The sequence below is a fragment of the Platalea leucorodia genome (genome assembly GCF_965183815.1).
Source record: "Platalea leucorodia genome assembly, chromosome: 23".
Taxonomy (NCBI): domain Eukaryota; kingdom Metazoa; phylum Chordata; class Aves; order Pelecaniformes; family Threskiornithidae; genus Platalea; species Platalea leucorodia.
Window position 1 is genome coordinate 2,201,163 of NC_138845.1, and position 16,675 is coordinate 2,217,837.

At 56.8% G+C, this 16,675-nt stretch overlaps 1 protein-coding gene across 6 annotated transcripts in view; it reads left to right on the forward strand.

The window, feature by feature from the left end:
- Nucleotides 1–16,675, forward strand: part of HDAC7 (histone deacetylase 7) — an 89,293-nt gene that overhangs the window by 46,317 nt on the left and 26,301 nt on the right. The window contains exon 1 of one of the 6 annotated variants that reach the window (XM_082332591.1): nt 12,687–12,776. The exons of 4 other annotated variants lie outside the window; for them this stretch is intronic. Coding sequence is in view for 1 of the 2 variants with exons in the window: in XM_082332588.1 (XP_082188714.1) it covers nt 14,861–14,873 (13 nt within the window). In the remaining variant the exon portion in view is untranslated. Of the gene's footprint in view, nt 1–12,686; nt 12,777–14,834; nt 14,874–16,675 lie in introns of those variants that run through there. One more of the 6 variants, XM_082332588.1, reaches the window with a different exon arrangement.

The following is a 16,675-nucleotide window of genomic DNA, read 5'->3' on the forward strand; positions in this document are numbered from 1 at the left end:
TGGGGCGCAGGGGGGTGCCTGGGGGCTGCCGCTGCCCCAGCGGTGCTCGGACCAGCCTTACAGCCCGGGATCTGCTAGCAGCGCTCTTGCAAAAATTGTTGTGCCCCTTGGCAAAGTGCGTTGGCAAGGAGGGCTGGAGGGCGGTGCTGCGGCTGCAAGCCCTCGCAGTTCATAAATAACTGTGGGGGCTGGAGAGCCGGGCCGGTGTCTCGTAGAAGAGCTGTCGTGCCAGCCCCTGTGCAAATGCAGCACCTGGCCTGTGTTTTTTGGCTTTTAAGCCAGTTTTTCTCTTGTGTGCACTTCCATGGTGGGGGCCTGCGTGCAGCTGGGGTTTCTGCGTGCTGCCCTCATTTGCTTGCTGCTCCGACATCCCGTGTTGGGACAGTGGCCGGTCGTCACCTGCTTGCAGGCAGCCCTGCCTGGAGCTGGGTCAGGAGCCTTGTTGAACCGCGCGGTGCATCCGTCACCCTGTCGCAGCCTGGCTTATGGACTCTGCTGTCAGTTCGTAGGGAATAGGTGGATATGAGATGCGAGACGCTAATGTTTAATAGGGCACTGGTCTGGGAAAGGAGAGCTCTGAGCAGCTCCATGCTACAGACTCTTTGTGCATTTTGATGTCTGTTTAATATACGCTGGAGCAGGAGCCTAAGAGGGTGGAGAGCAGTCTGGTAGTAGCCCAGTCTAACTAGGTGTCCTGGAGTGCTCCTGGGAGCGTAGATCTCGCTGTCCGAAACATCCAACGTGTCTCAGCTCTGCAGTATAGGCTGCTGCGAGAGCAGGTGCCTACAGACTCAGCGGTGCTGCTGAAAGACCCCTGGCTCCGGGCCCTGGCCCGGCAGAGACCGCTTCCTTCTCTGAACAGCACAGCAGCTTGTGGCCTGCTTGGCCTGATTGCATCTGTGCTGTGCTTTGAATGCAGGCAGCGATGGACCAGGCAACGCAGAAGCCACTGCGCATCCCTGCCCTTGCTCCGCTTCCTATGCTCCCGTCTCCAGCTCCCCAGGCTTTCCCAAGTGTACCCCTCTTCTTCTCCACCCAGAATAGCCCTTGCAAAACTTTGTTTCCCAGTTGGCCAGCAGAGAGAACATAAGATGGGTATCTGCTCTCCTCCTCCATAAGCCCTTAGAGATGGTTCGCGGGTCCAGCTGCCTCAGCAAGCGAGACGTGGGACCCACAGGAGCTCAGCACGAGCCTGGACTCCTGCCGTCTGGCTGGGGCTGTAGGGACAGAGCTGAGGAGCCTGTGGTATGGGAGGTGAGAAACCCCGATGGGGAGAGGAGGCAGGCTGCTAGGGAGGTGGCAGTAGCAAGGGGATGTCCAACCCCACCTCCCAGCGAAGAGGTAGGTGATGCGTTGTTTGCTCTAACACAACCGACTTGCTCATAGCATGGTCTGATGTGATGCATAACTGGGGGACACTCGTGATTTTTCAAATCTCTTCAACTCGGCCAAATTTATAATCAAACTTTGCATCAAAAGAGGTTGGGAGCCATGCTCTGGGTTGTCCATTTGCAGCTGGCGAGGACAAGCGTGCCTGTGCGTCAAAAGGGCAAGCTCGAAGCTGGACTCTGCCAGCTGGTCAGAGATGGTGGTGGGGATGGACCGTCCCTTTGCGTCTCATCTTCCTTGCTTGCTCCACGGGCATGGCTTGCAGGGGCTGAGGCAGCAGACTGCGGGCAGTCTGGGATTGCTGCTGGTGGAGCCAGAGGTAGAACTTGGCTTCAAAGGCTGTATCTGCTCGGTCTGGGTCAAGCAGAGCAGCAGCAGGCCTGTGACGCTTGTCTGCTCCCAATGGCTCTTGGTGTCCGTTCCCTGCCTCCCCAAATGAAGCCCTCCTCCAAAGAGCAACCTCCATCGCCGCTTGCAGGACCTAACCCTTCTGAAAGACTCTGCAGTGTCTGGATGAAGATAAGGGTAGGGTTTAAGGCCAAAAATTAGGAGAATTTCCTGCTGCTAGAGATGGAGCCCGAATAATGCTGATGTAGGGCTTCGACTCCCATCTGCAGCCTCCCCGGGCTCCCAGGGGAAGCCGACCTGATTCCCAGCTTGCTGGGATCTCCCAGCTCATGCCTACTGGCAGGGTCGTTGCCCCACTGGATCTACAGGCGGTTTGTGCGTATGGATCCCCGGTTCTTGGTCTGTCTTTCACGTTCATGGCAGCACGATTCCCAGGTACGCGGAGCCGCCGACATGCCGCATCCTCCTGCGGTAGGACAGAGCCTGGCAGCCGAGACACCCCTTCTGCGTGGCCAGGCTCAGTGGTGAGACGCTGGTATGCAAGATGTAAACTCAATACCAAAGTTTAGATTACAGCCCTGTGAAAAACATCAGCTCCCCTAAATGGAGCCCAGATGGTGGCGGAAGCTGTGCAACGCATCGAAGCCGAGGGCCAGGAATTGCAGGAACCGTGTGAGCAAAGGGCCCGGGGCTGTGGGGGAGGGAGGGGAAGGGAGGCAGGGTTACAGCTCACGTAGGCTGCAAGCCGGCCGTTGGCCACTGCCGTCTGCTTCAGGGGTCAATTCCTAAACCAGGCTGGTTAATCCACCTCGCCCCCTTAAAAACAACTTTGGACGACGAATGTCTCCCGAGTTGCATCACTGTAAATGCAGCATTTCCAAAGCTGAGGTTTCCCACAGCCCGTGACAGCTGAATTTGCGGGCGTAAGAGGCCAAGGGCTCTTGGGCAAATTAGAGGAGACCGGGTAGATCTGAGGCAACAAATACACGAGCTGTGTTCCCTCGGGAGCTCTGCCAGAAGAGGAGTTTCCCAGCTTCCCCGTTTCAGCAGGTTCAGAGCCACTGAGCCCAGGAGGGGGTCGAGCGTGCGCGGGGGGAGCCTGGAGACGGAGCTGTGTTTTGGGTAAGATGAACGCCAACGCGCGCCCCAGCAGCCGGGCGATTGCACAGGCGAGCGCAGGCTACGGGGAGGCTGACCGTGACTCAATATCCTGGTGTTGTGAAAAAAGCAAACGTCCCCGGGCACCACCGAGAGCGCTGTCTGGGAGGCTGGGAGCCATCCTTCCCCCCGCTGCACTGCGGGAGCCTCTGCCACAGCTTGTTCTGGGTGTTTTGGAAAGTTGTGGAGCGATGGAGGAGTGCCAGAGGGACCACAGAGCACGTGTGGTAGGGCTGGACCCCGTGAAGCCAAGCAGTGCCAGTGCATGCACAGGAGACTGAGTCTCCAAACGATGCTGCGGCGATGTGAGAGCAAGTTATTCCCTTCCCAGTCCGGGCGATGGCCGTGGACTGCAGCTCGCAGACCTCTCTGGGCCCGGAGAGGTCCTGGATGTGCTGGGAGGTTTCTCTGGGGGGTTTGGCCATGTTAGATGGACACTGGGAATGGCTGAGTTAATTGTCCCCTCTCTGAACTGGAGGGCTGGGGTGAGGTGACGAAGAGATGAGGCATTTCCATAGAAACGGGGCTCTTCCTGAGGTTGTTCTGTCAAGAGAAGTTGTGGGGAGACCCCAAACCCGTCCAGATGGGATCAGCGCTCCTCCATTAGGGCCCCACCATCCCTCCTTCCTCCCTGCTCTGCCCTTCCCGCGTCTCCCTCCCTTCCCCTCCTTGTAAGAGCTGCTGCATTTTCCAGTGCCACCTGCTTGGGTGGTAAAAAGGGGACTGGGGCTGAGCTAGGGAGAGGGCAGGAGGGATGGAGAGGAGCGGGAGTGCTCCCGCGGGCCCCAGCACCGCTGCCGGCAGCCGGGGAGCCGAGGCCGGTGCCGGTACCAAACCACGGGGCCTGCGGGTAAGCTCACCCACGCGGCGTTCGCCTCGGAGGAAGGCCCGCATCCCTCGAGATAAAGAGTGTGTGCAAGAGCAACACACCCCTCCCCTCGGAGATAAGTTTGTGTGCAGACACAGCCCGGAGATAAACACCCAGGAAGGCAAACATCCAAGTCGTACACCTGTACGGACACGGAGCACCTGCACGCACCCGCCGTGCGGCTGTGCCCGTCCTCCCGGGGTGGCACGGCTGAGCCAGGCGGGTGTTCGGCGCTTGCCAGACCAGCACTGGACCTGGTTTTGTGCTAGAAAATCACGCGTAGGGCTGTGCGGTGCCCCAAAATCTGGGGGTGCTCAGGGAGAGGGAACAGGCAGAGTTTGGTGTCATCTGCGGGTTGAGCTGGCTGCAGCTTTCAAAGATGCTCAGAGCATCTTTCTGCTCAGCCCCCAAAATGCTGTTACACCCCAGGGTTTTGCGTGCCTGGAGGATGCTGTCATCTTTAGGCTATGAATTCAGTTGTCCAGTAGCTCTCAGGTAGCCTCCACGTGCAATGAGGAGCCTTAAAAAGTTCTTTTAAATTGCGGGAAAGGTTTTTGTTAAGATCCTGGTGTTTCTCGGAGAAGTTGTGAATTTGGCACAAATGAAACCGTCGCTGGCGTGGCCTCGTCGCACTGGGAATGCTTCGTGGGGGATTTCAACACGTGTTTCGGGGACTCTGCTTTCTGGCTCCTGTAAAGGGAGCCGAACCAGTCGTCTGGGCTTCACTTAGGTTCGGGGGAGAGCAGATCCACGCAGCCGACAGAGCTGCCGCTCATTTCTTAGGAGCTGCATGCGGGATTGGTTTAACTCCCTGAGTTTTAGGTGTCTGCAGCGATGGCATTTACGTCTGAGCCTGAAGCACATGTTGCCGCGCTCCGGGCAGGCGGAAGAGCTGCTGGGGCAGACAAACCGCACCGTTTTAGGATGTCCATGACGGGATTATTGCTGGTGTCTCTGCAGCCAGCTCGGACATCTGCACTGAAATGTCGACTCTGGCAGATGAATCACAGCTGTAGCTGGTGGATTTGGATCCTACCCTGAAGTCAGACTCCGGAGTTTTATTTTTCAGGACTGACTGGGAAATAGTTAGGGCACCGTCACGTATATCCCAGATGAGATAAGGGGGGCTGGGGAGTTCTGGTGATGGTCAGCCCTGCGTGTGCTGTCTGCAAACACCCCCCAGCAAATCCTGCGGCGGCCGTTTCTGTCCCCCCCGCTTGCCATGCTAATTGTAGGGGCTCTTGAGACATGCTTTGGCACTCAGTTGCGCCGTGTGGTTACCCTGATTAAAATAAATACCAATAGCGGGTTGTAACCAAGCCGCGGGGTGGTGGTTCTGTGTCTCATCTGTCGCTGAGAGAGCTTGCTGCAATGCACCCCCAGTTCTGGGGCGAGCAGCAACCTGGGGAGCCCTGTGCTGACAGGTACGAGCCTTGCAGAGTCGGGGAGCTAGACATCAGCTCCGTGCTTCTCGTCATCTTTGTAAATACTGCAGGTGAATGTTAACCTTCTTCCTTGGGAGGATGAGCTAGTCTTCAGACTTTGGAGACTGGGAGCACTGTATGGGTGGTCTGTAGCTGCAAAGTGCTCCTGATGTGGATGCAGCCAAGCAGTAAAGATGTGCCTGCAGCTTGTCTCTACGGGGCATCCTTTGCTCTCTGTCTCCCTACGCGTGTGGGACTGCGTGTGTACTTCTTGCTGGCTTTGCTAGTAGAGGTTTATTTGTCGTGGATCAAGAGCATTCATATCCATGAGCAGGAACCGAGCTGTCAGGAGAGAGACGGTGCTGGTCCCGCTCAGGCAATGCCATGGTGGCTGTGCTCCGAGTCCTCAAAAATAACTGAACAGGGCTGAAGGCTCCACCGAGTCTGTGTTTCTTGAGTGATGCCAAGAAGCATCAAGTAGGAGTGAGGAGACGTCATCGCCTCTGTAGCTCGTGACTCTTGAGTGGTCTTAATGCTGTGGCCAGCGCTCTACTGTCTACTTCAGAAAGGGCAGTGACTCAATGGAAAAGACTCAAAACTACAAAAATGTAGGATCTGCCTTGCAGGGAGAGATGGTGATGAAGCTCAGGCTGGTTATCTCGGCAAAGGAGGCTCGAGGCGTCAGCTCCTTTGGCTGATGGACCAAAACAATGATGTGTTGGAGGCAGAGGTTAGCTTGCGGTTTCCATGTTGGCCCTGTCCGTCTTATGTGAACAATCCTAGCAACGCCACATCTGATCTCTTCTCGTGTCAAATCACAGCCGAAGGGAGTCCCTGGGGAAACGTCTGGAGTCTGCTCCTTCCCCAGCCAAAGATCTGCAAGTCTTGTTTGCAGTTCCCGTCAGTTTTATTGGCTGCCCTTTTTGTTTGTGTTTTGAGGTGTGGATTTGTAACAGTGATGATGACAAACCCTTGAAAGATCTGTCAAGATCAAGGAACTGGGAGGATTTTTTTTTTTTTTTTTCCTTGGTGGTACCTTGCTGTCAGGCTTGGATGTCTTGTTGGGTCTAGCTTACTCATGAGTAACTAACTGTGCTGGTTGGGTGGAGGTTCACTCTCTCTTCTGCAGGAGCCCAGACTGGATGATGGCCTGTGACGGCGATGGGAACAAGTGATAGCACTTGGCCGCTTCCCTGCTGGAGAGGTTGGGATGCTGGCACGGAGAGGCCGTTTCACACCACGCGGACGTGTCTGGGACAATGTGCCAAGCGAGCGAAGAAGGTGGAGGGTGTGTCTGAGGAGAAGCCTGGGAGGGGCGCAGGGTGTAGGAGGGGGTGCTGGCACATCTGGAGGTGGGACAGGGAAACTTGCAGAAGGATTTGTGGGCTAGGCCTGGTTTGAGCTTGGGTGTGTGCTGTATCTGCACAAATCTGCATGTCCTCCCTTCTGCCGTCTTATCTTCTGGCTCGGTGGGGGAGGCCTCCCAGCAGTGCTGCCTGCCGGAGGAGATCCCCGCCAAACCCCACGGCTTTCCCCTCTGTCCAGGTGGCTTCCATGTTCATCTCCTTGCAGCAGCTCTTGCGCGTTCCTGACCCTGGAATGAGAGATGGGACTTTGCCAGAGCTCACCCACCTACCGACCAGTCTGATACCAGTAGCCCAGTTTAGAAGAGAGGTTCCCAGTTACATGCCGCTGGTTGCTTTTCTGATGTACTTAGCGTTAGCATACAGATCTCCCAGTTGGAGAGATAGGGATACTCCAAATAAAGATCTCGCAGCAGGCTCTGGGATGAGCAAAGCTCCATAAGCGGCATCTCATTACAAAACCTGGTGGTTTTATTTTGTCAGAATATCTAAATTAATGGCAGAAAGGCTATGGCTTACGTGACTTTGAGGTGAGGGTTTGTCACGGGTGAATAGTTTCCAGCAGATTTGTGTTTTAGGAAGCCATTTGACACGTTGTCTTCAAGAGTCTCAATTGAAGAGTGCTCCAAAATTGCCGTGGCTGATGTGGGAAGCAGGAGACCTGGCTGAGAGCAGCGAGTGGTGCCGCACGGTGCGTACGGTCGCGAGAAGGGGACGGTGGTGTCTTAGTGAGAGCTGGTGTTTGCAGCTCCTCCGTGTCTCGCACTGAACAAGAAAAGGGTTGGGAACTTCATGGCAGGGAATAGAAGTCACAACCCAAAGGTCTGGCTGGGAGTTGTGGTTTTCATGCAGGAAAAAGAGAGCTCTACAAGGCACAGACTAAGAAGGGAACTGGATTTGGGGCTGGGGTTGGTGGATTTAAGCCTGGACTGGGGCAGGGGGGTTGCAGGAGGGGTTTGTACAGCTCGGGGCTGTCTGTGCCGCTGGTGCACCCGCTCCTGGGTCAGGCTTCAGCTCTGGCAGGGCTCTGCTGAATGGGGAGGCCAAACAGCTGGGAGAGGAGGTGAAGCTGGCAGAAATGAGGCCTGCAGGAGCTGATTTATCTGGGAAGATTAAAATGCTTTTTATCTAGCTGAAATCACGGTCTCTGTCTGGGCTGTGCAAGGCAGGGGCTGTGCTTGCTTGCTGTTAGCTCCAGATCCCTGCCGCTCGCTGTAGGAGAGTCTCCTGCTGCAGCTCTGCCAGATCAGGAATTTACCCAGGCGTTGCTCCATGTCTGTCTGCAGCAGAGACGGGGATCGGTAACAGCAGCCGCAGCACCACCGGGGCCAGTCCCCCCTTCCCTTTGGGTGCTTGCTGACCCGCATGTGCAGGCTCGCCGGAGCCGAGCGAGCTGCCTCTGCCCTGAGCCTGTCCCTGGGCTCCCAGCTCGCCGTTTTTTTCCTCCAGCAGCAGCCACATGCCCTTTCCACAGCCCACACAGTTTTTCTTGGGTTGCGGGAGCCCTGGCAGCAGGATATCAGAGCAGACTTCCCTGCCAGGGCTCCGAGGGTGGATAGACCAGCTTTTCTCCTTCCCTTATCACCTTAAGCTTCAGGAGCGGGGAAGCCGCTGCACAGCTGCCGAGCTGCGGAAGAGTTTTTTGGGTTTGGCAGCAAAGGGAGAACGTCAGGAGTTGTGATGGCTGCAGAGGGACCACCTAAGAGACCATGGGAGGCTGGCAGCAAGCACGGCCGAGCAAAGGGATGGCAACTGATGTTGAAACTCCTGGAAAGGGGAGAGTTGTTGCTGTAGAGGGAGGAAAAATAATATGGAAGCATGGGAATGGCTTGCCACTAGATGGAGTGAATGGTCTTATGGGGATTTATCTTCAGCCTCTGGCAAGTTCAGTCCAGGACCTTTGCAGTGGGAATAGGTCCCTTCTTCCTCAAACTGCTGGACTTGACTTTGGGGACCTGAGTCGAGCTGGCCATCAGCGTCTCCTCCAGCACTGCGGAGGTGTGTGTGGCACGGTGGTCCGGGCTGTCACCACCCGCTGGGCGCAGGGCGGAAGAGTCACCTCCAGATACTGCGGGGACAGAAATTGAATCCTTGAGCTCTCGGAGCCCATGTCCTTCAGCAGAAGCACAGTTTGGGACTTTTCAGGGTGAGAGTTTCTGTGTGTGAGTATGGAAGATGCAAGAGTTGTGCAGTGAAAGGACATCTTTTCCAGCCTTGACGGAGGGAGCAGTGGAGCTGGTCCTCCTGGGGCTTTGGGTAGGGGCAGTAGCCTTTTGGGAAAGCACCTGTGCAAGAGCTGGAAGCGTTGCCATCCTGCTGCGTGCAGCTTTGCAGCAGGACCTTGCGGAAGAGCTAGCTGCTGATCTCTAGAGCTGCGGTGCTGGCTCCGCTGGCCCCGCGGCCAGCCCTGGGGAGCTGATGACTTGCAGCAGGGGACCCCCATATCCCCTCCTGTTCGCCCACCTCTTGCTGTTGGCAGCGGAGGCTGCAGACCCCGTCAGGAATGACGCAGTGCTGCAAAAGGAGATCGACGTAGGAAAACCTTGGGCCGTCCCTCTCCGGTGCCGGCTGCGCGCGTAAGGAATCCCTGCAGCAGCAGCAGCAGCTCCTCGGTGACGCGAGCACCGGCGCAGCGGCCCCGTCGGGGTGAGATGCAGCGTTCTTCCCCCCGCCCGCGCACCAGGGGAGGGGTGAGCTACAGCAACAAAAATGCGCCCTTCCACTTGGGTGACTGCTCCCAGTTAGAGATGAAAACATTTGTTCCTGAAATTGGAGTCATTCCTGGGATTGCAACACCCAGGCTGTGTTTCCAATTAATCTGCTGAAGTCGTCATGCATTTCCAAGTGCATTGGCTCAGCAGAGAGAAATCTGGCATCGCCTTCGCGCCGAGATGCCAGCTGAGATGTGCGCGGTGTTAAATGAGGAGAGAAGGGCCCCGGCGGGCTGGCCCACCGGCACCTGGCACGGGATGGCGAAGGGGCACCGGGCAGCTCCGGGACGGCGGGGGGGATGTGGCAGAGGGCAGAGCAGCCGCCTCCTGGGAATGAAAACGCTCGAAATAGTTGTTGAATTACTGTCGGGTTTTTCCTGACTGGTTTCCTTCTGTTTCTGGGTGTGTGTTTTGTTTTGGGGAGAAGGGGAGGGGGGTGAAGTGAGTTATGCTTGGTCTATTCGCTGCGTCTGCAGGAGTGTATTTACAGCCTCGCTGCCTTAGCGGTGATGAGTGGGAGCCATTTGCCGTGCGTTGGGGATGGCGGTGTGACCTCCCAGCCCCAGCCTCCTCCCAGGCCCTCCCGCGGGGCGCTCCTGCCCCCGGCGAGGCGGGTGAAGGCTGGAAGCCGCAGGCTGTTTTGTTTGGGAGTTGAGCGATCCCTTAAGCACCTCTCTAGAGAGCCGCTGGAAGGACAGACGTGCCCTTGCCGATGGTTTTCTCTCCCTCCTAGGGCGGCTTTTGCAGAAGCCAGCGTTCCCGCCTGGAGCTGGAAGTGACCCGACACATTCCTCTCATCTCCCGTGTGATTTCCTGAGAAATGAAATTGGATCGAGAGCCGGGTCCCAGCTGGGTGGGAGCGGTCCAGTGCGTTAGCACAAACACTCATGGAAAGGCCGAGCTTGCGTAGAAATCTTCCCTTTCCAAGAATGAGGTTCAGGCTGAGGGCCCCCTCCCTCCGGAGTCAGCAGGGATGACGCCGGGAGCGGGGAAGGGGGGACAGGGAAGCTCAGCAGGTTTCCTGCCACCGAGGTCACCGGTGGCTTTGCCCTTTAGGGGGAAGCATGCAAACTGCTTTTGCAAAGGGAGCATGCAAACTGCTTTCACCTGTTGGGAACCGGAGCTGGGATGCAGAGTCCGGCTGCAACCCGGCTCCCCGCTCTGCGGAGCCCCTCTCCCCATGCCGTAGGGATGGCATTCCCCACTTCCCTGCAGCAATGCTTCATCTAGAGCTGGAAAGCATTAAGCGAAGACGGTGATGAGACCGCTCCCAAATTGGATCATGCTCGCTTTCCCATCTGCGAGGGCAGCACCGGGGCAGCGTGTTCTGCTGTGGGAGTGTCGTGCAAGCCTGCGCACCCTGCTCGGAGGCCAGCGCAGGCAGGCGGCCTGCGGCAGATGCCTAAAAGCCTGGAAAAAAAAAACCCAGGGAAGCAAGGAGAGGAGGGGGAAGGCAAGTTTACCACTGGTGTTTAATGCCGCAGTGCGTCAATATAATGAATACTCTTAAAGATGTTGTGCTAACTTCCCAAGTTATTTGCTCCAGAAATAGAGCTTTCCTATGTGTCTGCATTAGAGTAAGTCTCTGTTGCATGGATTTTTAACAGCGAGCACGTAGTCGTTCTGTATTTGCTTGCAGGACAATAATGCTGATGCTTTCTATTTTCTATTTTTTTTCTATTTTTAACACATCAGCAGGGCAAAAATGCACTTGGGAACCTTCAGGGAGCAGAGCAGCTCTGCTCGTAGTGCTGCCTGCACGGCCGGGCTTCGGGAGCGACGCCAGCAGCTCAGCGAGCAGCCTGGGCTTTAAGAGTGCCTGGCCCCACTTTTTGGCAGGTAAAGAGACGCCAGTCTGCACAGGGCCTGTCTGCCTGCTCCGGTGGGCTCAGAGGAGCCCGTGCTCCAGGGTCAAGGGCTGGGCAGTGATGGGGAGGAGCAGGGATGCGTGGCATCCTCCATCCTCTTCCTCCTGTTTCTCTCCCTGCTGTGGCCCTTCAAGGCTGCGGAGGCGGTGGGGAGTGCTGAAGGGTTTGTGGGTCTGGCTGTGTTGCTGACACTGTGACGCTTGTTTGGGTGGTGCCAGTCTTGAAATCCCAGCTCAGGTCCTAAAAGCAGCTCAAGCCTTTTATGTATATGGTTTTTTTGGTTTTTTTTTTCTTAAGAAAACCAGTTTCTGTCACCACCTTGATCGTGAAAAAGGGCTGCAAGTGATAACCTGCAAATCCCTCCAGAACGGGAGGTGAATAACAAAACTGGCACCGACTTGAGTTGCAATCCCAAGTTTGGGGACTGATTCATAACTCTGAGTGGTTCTGCCCTGGCCGGGTCCTTCTGCCACCCTCATCTGCTCAAGCTGCCGTCGGCAGCCGTCCTCCGGCAGGACGGGCTTGCGTTGGTCCTTGCAGGGTTTTCCGGCTGCTGACGTGTGTGCTGGAGGAGCCTGAACACGTGCACCTCCCATTTGGAGGAGAAAATAGGAATTTAGGGTGGGACTTGCTCCCTGGGGGCTTTGTTTCACCCTCCGGGCTGGGTCCAGAGAAAGTGTCTTCTGTTGTCTTGCGGGTTTTTGGTTTGTTTTTTTTTTTTTTTCCCCCTGCAGTGGAAAATCCCACCGGTCTCAGGAGTGGATTTTATCACGGTGTTTGCGCCTGTTGCAAAGGCTCTGGTTTCCAGCCCCTCTGCGGGACCACGCACAGCGATCGCCGTCTTTCCGTGGCAGCTGGTGGCTGCCAGTGGATTTCGGATTAAATCCGAGACCTGGCCGTTACGCCTGCGGGTCCCGGGTGAAGGTGAAGTCCGTGCCTGCGGCCACCCCTCCTGGACGGGGCAGCAGGTTTGCGTTTCGGGGCTGGTCCTTTGGGGCAAGGAGGCGATTGTGGTTTTGCCGTACCGGGCGTGCAGCTGCGCGGGGCTCGGCCCCTGGCTCGGACAATGGCAGGAAGCCGGGAGCCGCGCGCAGCTCCTTGCCGCTGGCCAGGCACCGCATCCTCGCGGAGCCGAGGCTGCCTCCGCCGCCGCTCCTCCCTTGCTATTTCCATCGCATTGTCCGGAGGAGAGGAAGGATGTTTCCAGCCTTCTTCCTTTTTGCCTCAAAGGGATGTGGGGTGGGCGGGGAGGGGAGGGGAGAGGATTTTTCTCGCTGCCAGTTGTGCAATAGGCACAATTGCTGCTATTCGAAGCACCGTCCCGCTCCGCCCAGGTCAAGGGCTGATGCATCTTGGCCAGAGACATCCCCGAGGTCTCCCCTCCTCTGCAAAGTCTTGGCAGCGGAGATGCATCTCGTCCCGTGTCCCCGCTGGCAGCCCGTGGGCTCAGGCGCGTCCTTCTGTGCAAGGCGGGGGCTCGGGGCTCCGTCGGAGGAGATGCTTCTGCAACGTGGCTTTTAGTGGACACGCAGACGTGGCCGGACTCGTGGTGCTCAGCAATGCCGGGGGAGATGCTGCTGCCTCCGCATCCCTTATTGCCAGTGGTGGGGTGAGGCTGTCGTGAGGTTGCTGGCGCTCAACGTAAGGTATTTTGGGAAGGCAAAGCGGGGTCCTAATGTGATAAACGCCCTGAGCGCCGTGTCGTGGTGGGGCTGCAGGGGCTGGGAGGATAATCCCTGGCCCCTCGGCGGGGATGGTTTCCAGTGCCTCTGAAGGCGTTAGAAGAAGCGTGTGGTGGGGAGAGGGAATGGGGAAGGTCACCTCTTGCTTTGTGATAGAGAAATATGGCCATGAAAGAGGGTTCTGGCTTTTTTGGGGATGTTTTTAGTTCTTTGTCTTGTGGACGGGGCTCTGATGATGACAAAGAAATGCTGCAAAATCCTTCCTGTGTTTTTTGCACGGCTCCGACTGCTGTGGCCGTGCAAAGTCAAGGCTCCTCGCTGCGCCGGGGGAGGCCAGGCTCCCACGTGCCAGGAAGTGAAAGCAGAATTAATTAAGATGGGAAATGATGTTAATTTGCTCCAGCTAAATCCCTTTAGCACCAGTAAACCCCAAACAGTTGAAGGAAAGATCTTGGTCAGAGCGCAGCCACACCTCTCCCATCGTTCAGAGGAGAAATCGCCCATGACACATCTCTGAGGGCTTGACTGTATGGGAGAGTTTTACCAGTTGTACTGGGGTGATTGTCGCTTCCTGGTAGCAGCCAAACGGGGAAAAGCCCATCTCTTACTGAACTGGATCCCAGCTCAGCTGGGCTCACCCTGGGACAGCCAGAAGAGCGCAAATTCAGATCTCACGTGTGCTGGCGTTGAGTCTGTCCTGGGACAGCCCCAGGACTTAGCAGCAGCGCTGATTTTTCCATAGGGGAGCAGAAAGCTTTAAGGATCCCGTTTGGCTTTTTTTTTTTTTCCCTGTGCTTGTCCCAAAGCGGATCGGGACGCAGCACGGCTGTTTTGTCCTCCTCGAACGGCATCTGGCGTGCGTGGTACCCATCACGTGCCATCCTCAGGGACACCCTCCATACCCTGCTTTGGAGCCGCCGAACATTTCTGACAAAGCCCAGGGTCGGGGCCAGCCCGCGTAACCTGCCAGGAATACCGGGAGCTCCCGGATTTCACTGCTGACAGGAGGTGTCCGGCAGTGCCAGGGCGATGGAGCAATTACTTGGCGGCTGTCGGAGCCAGCTCTTTGCATTAGCAAAAAATGTGAATGATCTGCAGGCTTGTAAAAGTACTTTTTGTCCCCGGGGGGTCGGGGTAATGACCTCGCCTGCGTGTCCTCGGCGGTTTAAGCCTTCCTGACATTTTGGCCACGCATGTCCCATTGCGTGTGTTGGCGTTGGCCGCCCTGCGGTGGGGTACACGAAGGAGGAGAGGTTGCGTGGAAGGAGGAGGAGATGCGTGGTTCAGTTGTCTCCTTCCTCCTCCCTAGTTTTGTGGTTGTAGGGAGGCTGTGAGCCTGGAGAACGCAGCAGAACAGCAATTCTTCTGTAAACCAGCTTAGAAGTGGTGCTGGAGGAGCTGGTGCAATGAAATATCACTGAGGCAGAAGGTTTTCCCATTTTTTAAAAATATGAGCCAGCTGGGGTGTAAGCTTCATTATGGCCTATCTTATTGCATGTTCCTGTTTGCAAAGCAGAGAGGGTCTTGTGCTCGTTTCCAGCAGCTGCCCCGGCGAAGGGGGTTGGAGCGGGCACGCGTGGAAGCAGGAGCAGTGCTGGCATCGTAGACCGTCCTCTCCGCTCCGCTGTGGCTTTTGCTTCCCCGACAAAGACCTCTGCGTTTCCACCTGCTGCTGCGTGGGGCCTGGGTGCCAGCCACCTGCCCGAGCCCACGCAAAACCTCCCTGTTTATTTTGTCTAAAAGCAATATCCCCCAAAGCGGAGTGGGGGGAGGAATACCCACTCTGGCTTAATTGCATTTAATGAGTCTGATGGGGCTGGCTGCCAGCAAGCCGAGGGCTTTGCCAGGGTTCGTACTTGCCCGTGAGAACTGCAAGGGTGTGGTGTGCGGCCGCGCCTGGCTTTGCAACCGCTGGGAGAACAGATCTGAGAGCTCCCGCCACCCTTCGCCGCAGTCGTTGTGCCGCTCGCCCGATGCCGTCAGCCCAGCCCGCGTTGCAGGGCTCAGCTCTACGGGCGCGTTGACCCGCAAGGACTCGGAGGAACACGATGACATCTATAGGTGAGCGTGCCGAGCGGGTGGGAAACATCCCGTGCAGATATTACAGGGGTTTTATAAAGATGGGTTTGTATTAGATACACCTTGAGCATCCTTTTGTCTGGAGCTGGGTCCAGTTCAGCTCCGCAGCGTGCCCCCAGCCAGGCGCCGTTGCTTGTTCGATAGTCAAGGAGTTCAGGGTCCTGGACGGGTATGTGATTTTGCCGAGTTGATACCAGGTCTGATCTTGAGAGGGGCCCAGGGCTCCAATCCCAACACGTGCACTGGTTCCTCAGTGTCTGAGGTTAACGCTGCTGTGCTGGGCTCACCGGGGAGTTGTTTGTTTGTTTGTTTATTTTCCTTTTTTTCCCCGCATGCTTGAGCAGCTCGGTGGCAGGATTAACCCTGCTTTCTGGGTTAAACACCCTGGGCAGCGTTGGTACATGAGTGTGGAGCGCACACACCCCACCGCGCCCTCCGTCCCCACCAGGCGCTTTGGCTGCCTCGGGGCACTCGCGTTCTGCAGCCGTCAGCGGGGAGCTGGCCTGCGTCCTCCGCCGAGGTTTCTCCCTGCTGACTGCTGTTTGCTCCTGCTTTTCCCCGGGCAGGCTCCGGCTGTGTGTAGGACACCGGGTCCTCCTTGCATTTCTTCACCCCCAGCTCTTGCGGAGTCCCAGAAATCTGTCTGATGACTTGACCCTGCCGTTCCTCATAGCTTTTCCAGCCCAGGTGGCATTCCCAGATTTCAGCATCGTGGATCTCTTCCCAGCATCTCTCTCCCCCATCTGCTTTCCTGCACCAGTGCTAACCCAGATTTACCCCCCAGGGTGGCTGTCACTGGTGTCCCCATGGTGTGGCAGAAGGGCTTGTTGGATCCAGGCACGTTTCAGCCTGCTCTGCATTAAGGATTTGATGCTTGCGCCTTGCCCCGCTGCACAGATGCCAGCTTTGAACCAAAGGCCGTGCTTTCCTAACTTCTCCCTGAGCACCCAGGTATGGGAGGCAGTGCCAGACAGCCCCACAGCGCAGGATACCAAAAGTGTATTTGTGCAGGAAACTGAAAATGTTGCAGCTTCCTTCCTCTGACATAAATAGCTCTCGCCCTAAAACCCGAATCTTCGCTCTGCGTGCTGGTAATCTCTGGCACTGGCTCGAGCGGCCGCTGAGACGGGGTGGGCAGTGGTCAGGGACGGCCGCGTGCTGTCCCCTGGCCTTGCAGGGCAAAGCCGGGTCTCCCCAGCTTTGTCTGAGAGTCTCCTTGCTCAAACACCTGATGGTCGGCACCGGAGCAAGGCTTGGGGTGAACTCCGGTTGTGCCCTTGCTGGTGGTGGCGGAGCAGTCTGTAGATTTGCACGGGGAATTTCGTTTGTGCCTCTTCCCTGGGACGCATCTTATTCCCATAGAGCCGGGGCTGCCGGTGTTTTTCCCAGCTCCTTGTTCTCCTGCTCTCTGCATTGTATTGGGCCTGAGGTTTTTTTTAATTTTCTTTTCATGACAATCTGCCTTCCAGCCCAGTCTTGGCCCTCGGCCAGCATTTGCCAAAGGGATTTCCTTCTCTGCAGCATGCAGAGAGGCTCCAATTAATGGGCAGGTCCCCTTGAGTAGTCACTTGCTGAGACTGGGTATTATGGGAGTCCAGGCTTTTTGTCTCAGCACTTTCAGATCAAGCAAGACACCACTTCGGAGCCCTGGGCTCTTCCCTGGGGGCTTGTGAGTCAAGCTGGGCTCTTCCTCTGTTGCACGCAGCAATTAAAAAAATAAATACGTAGGCTGAGCTGTAGCGCGGGTGACAGCAGCCCCCGTGCAGTGGTGCCCCTTTGCAGGT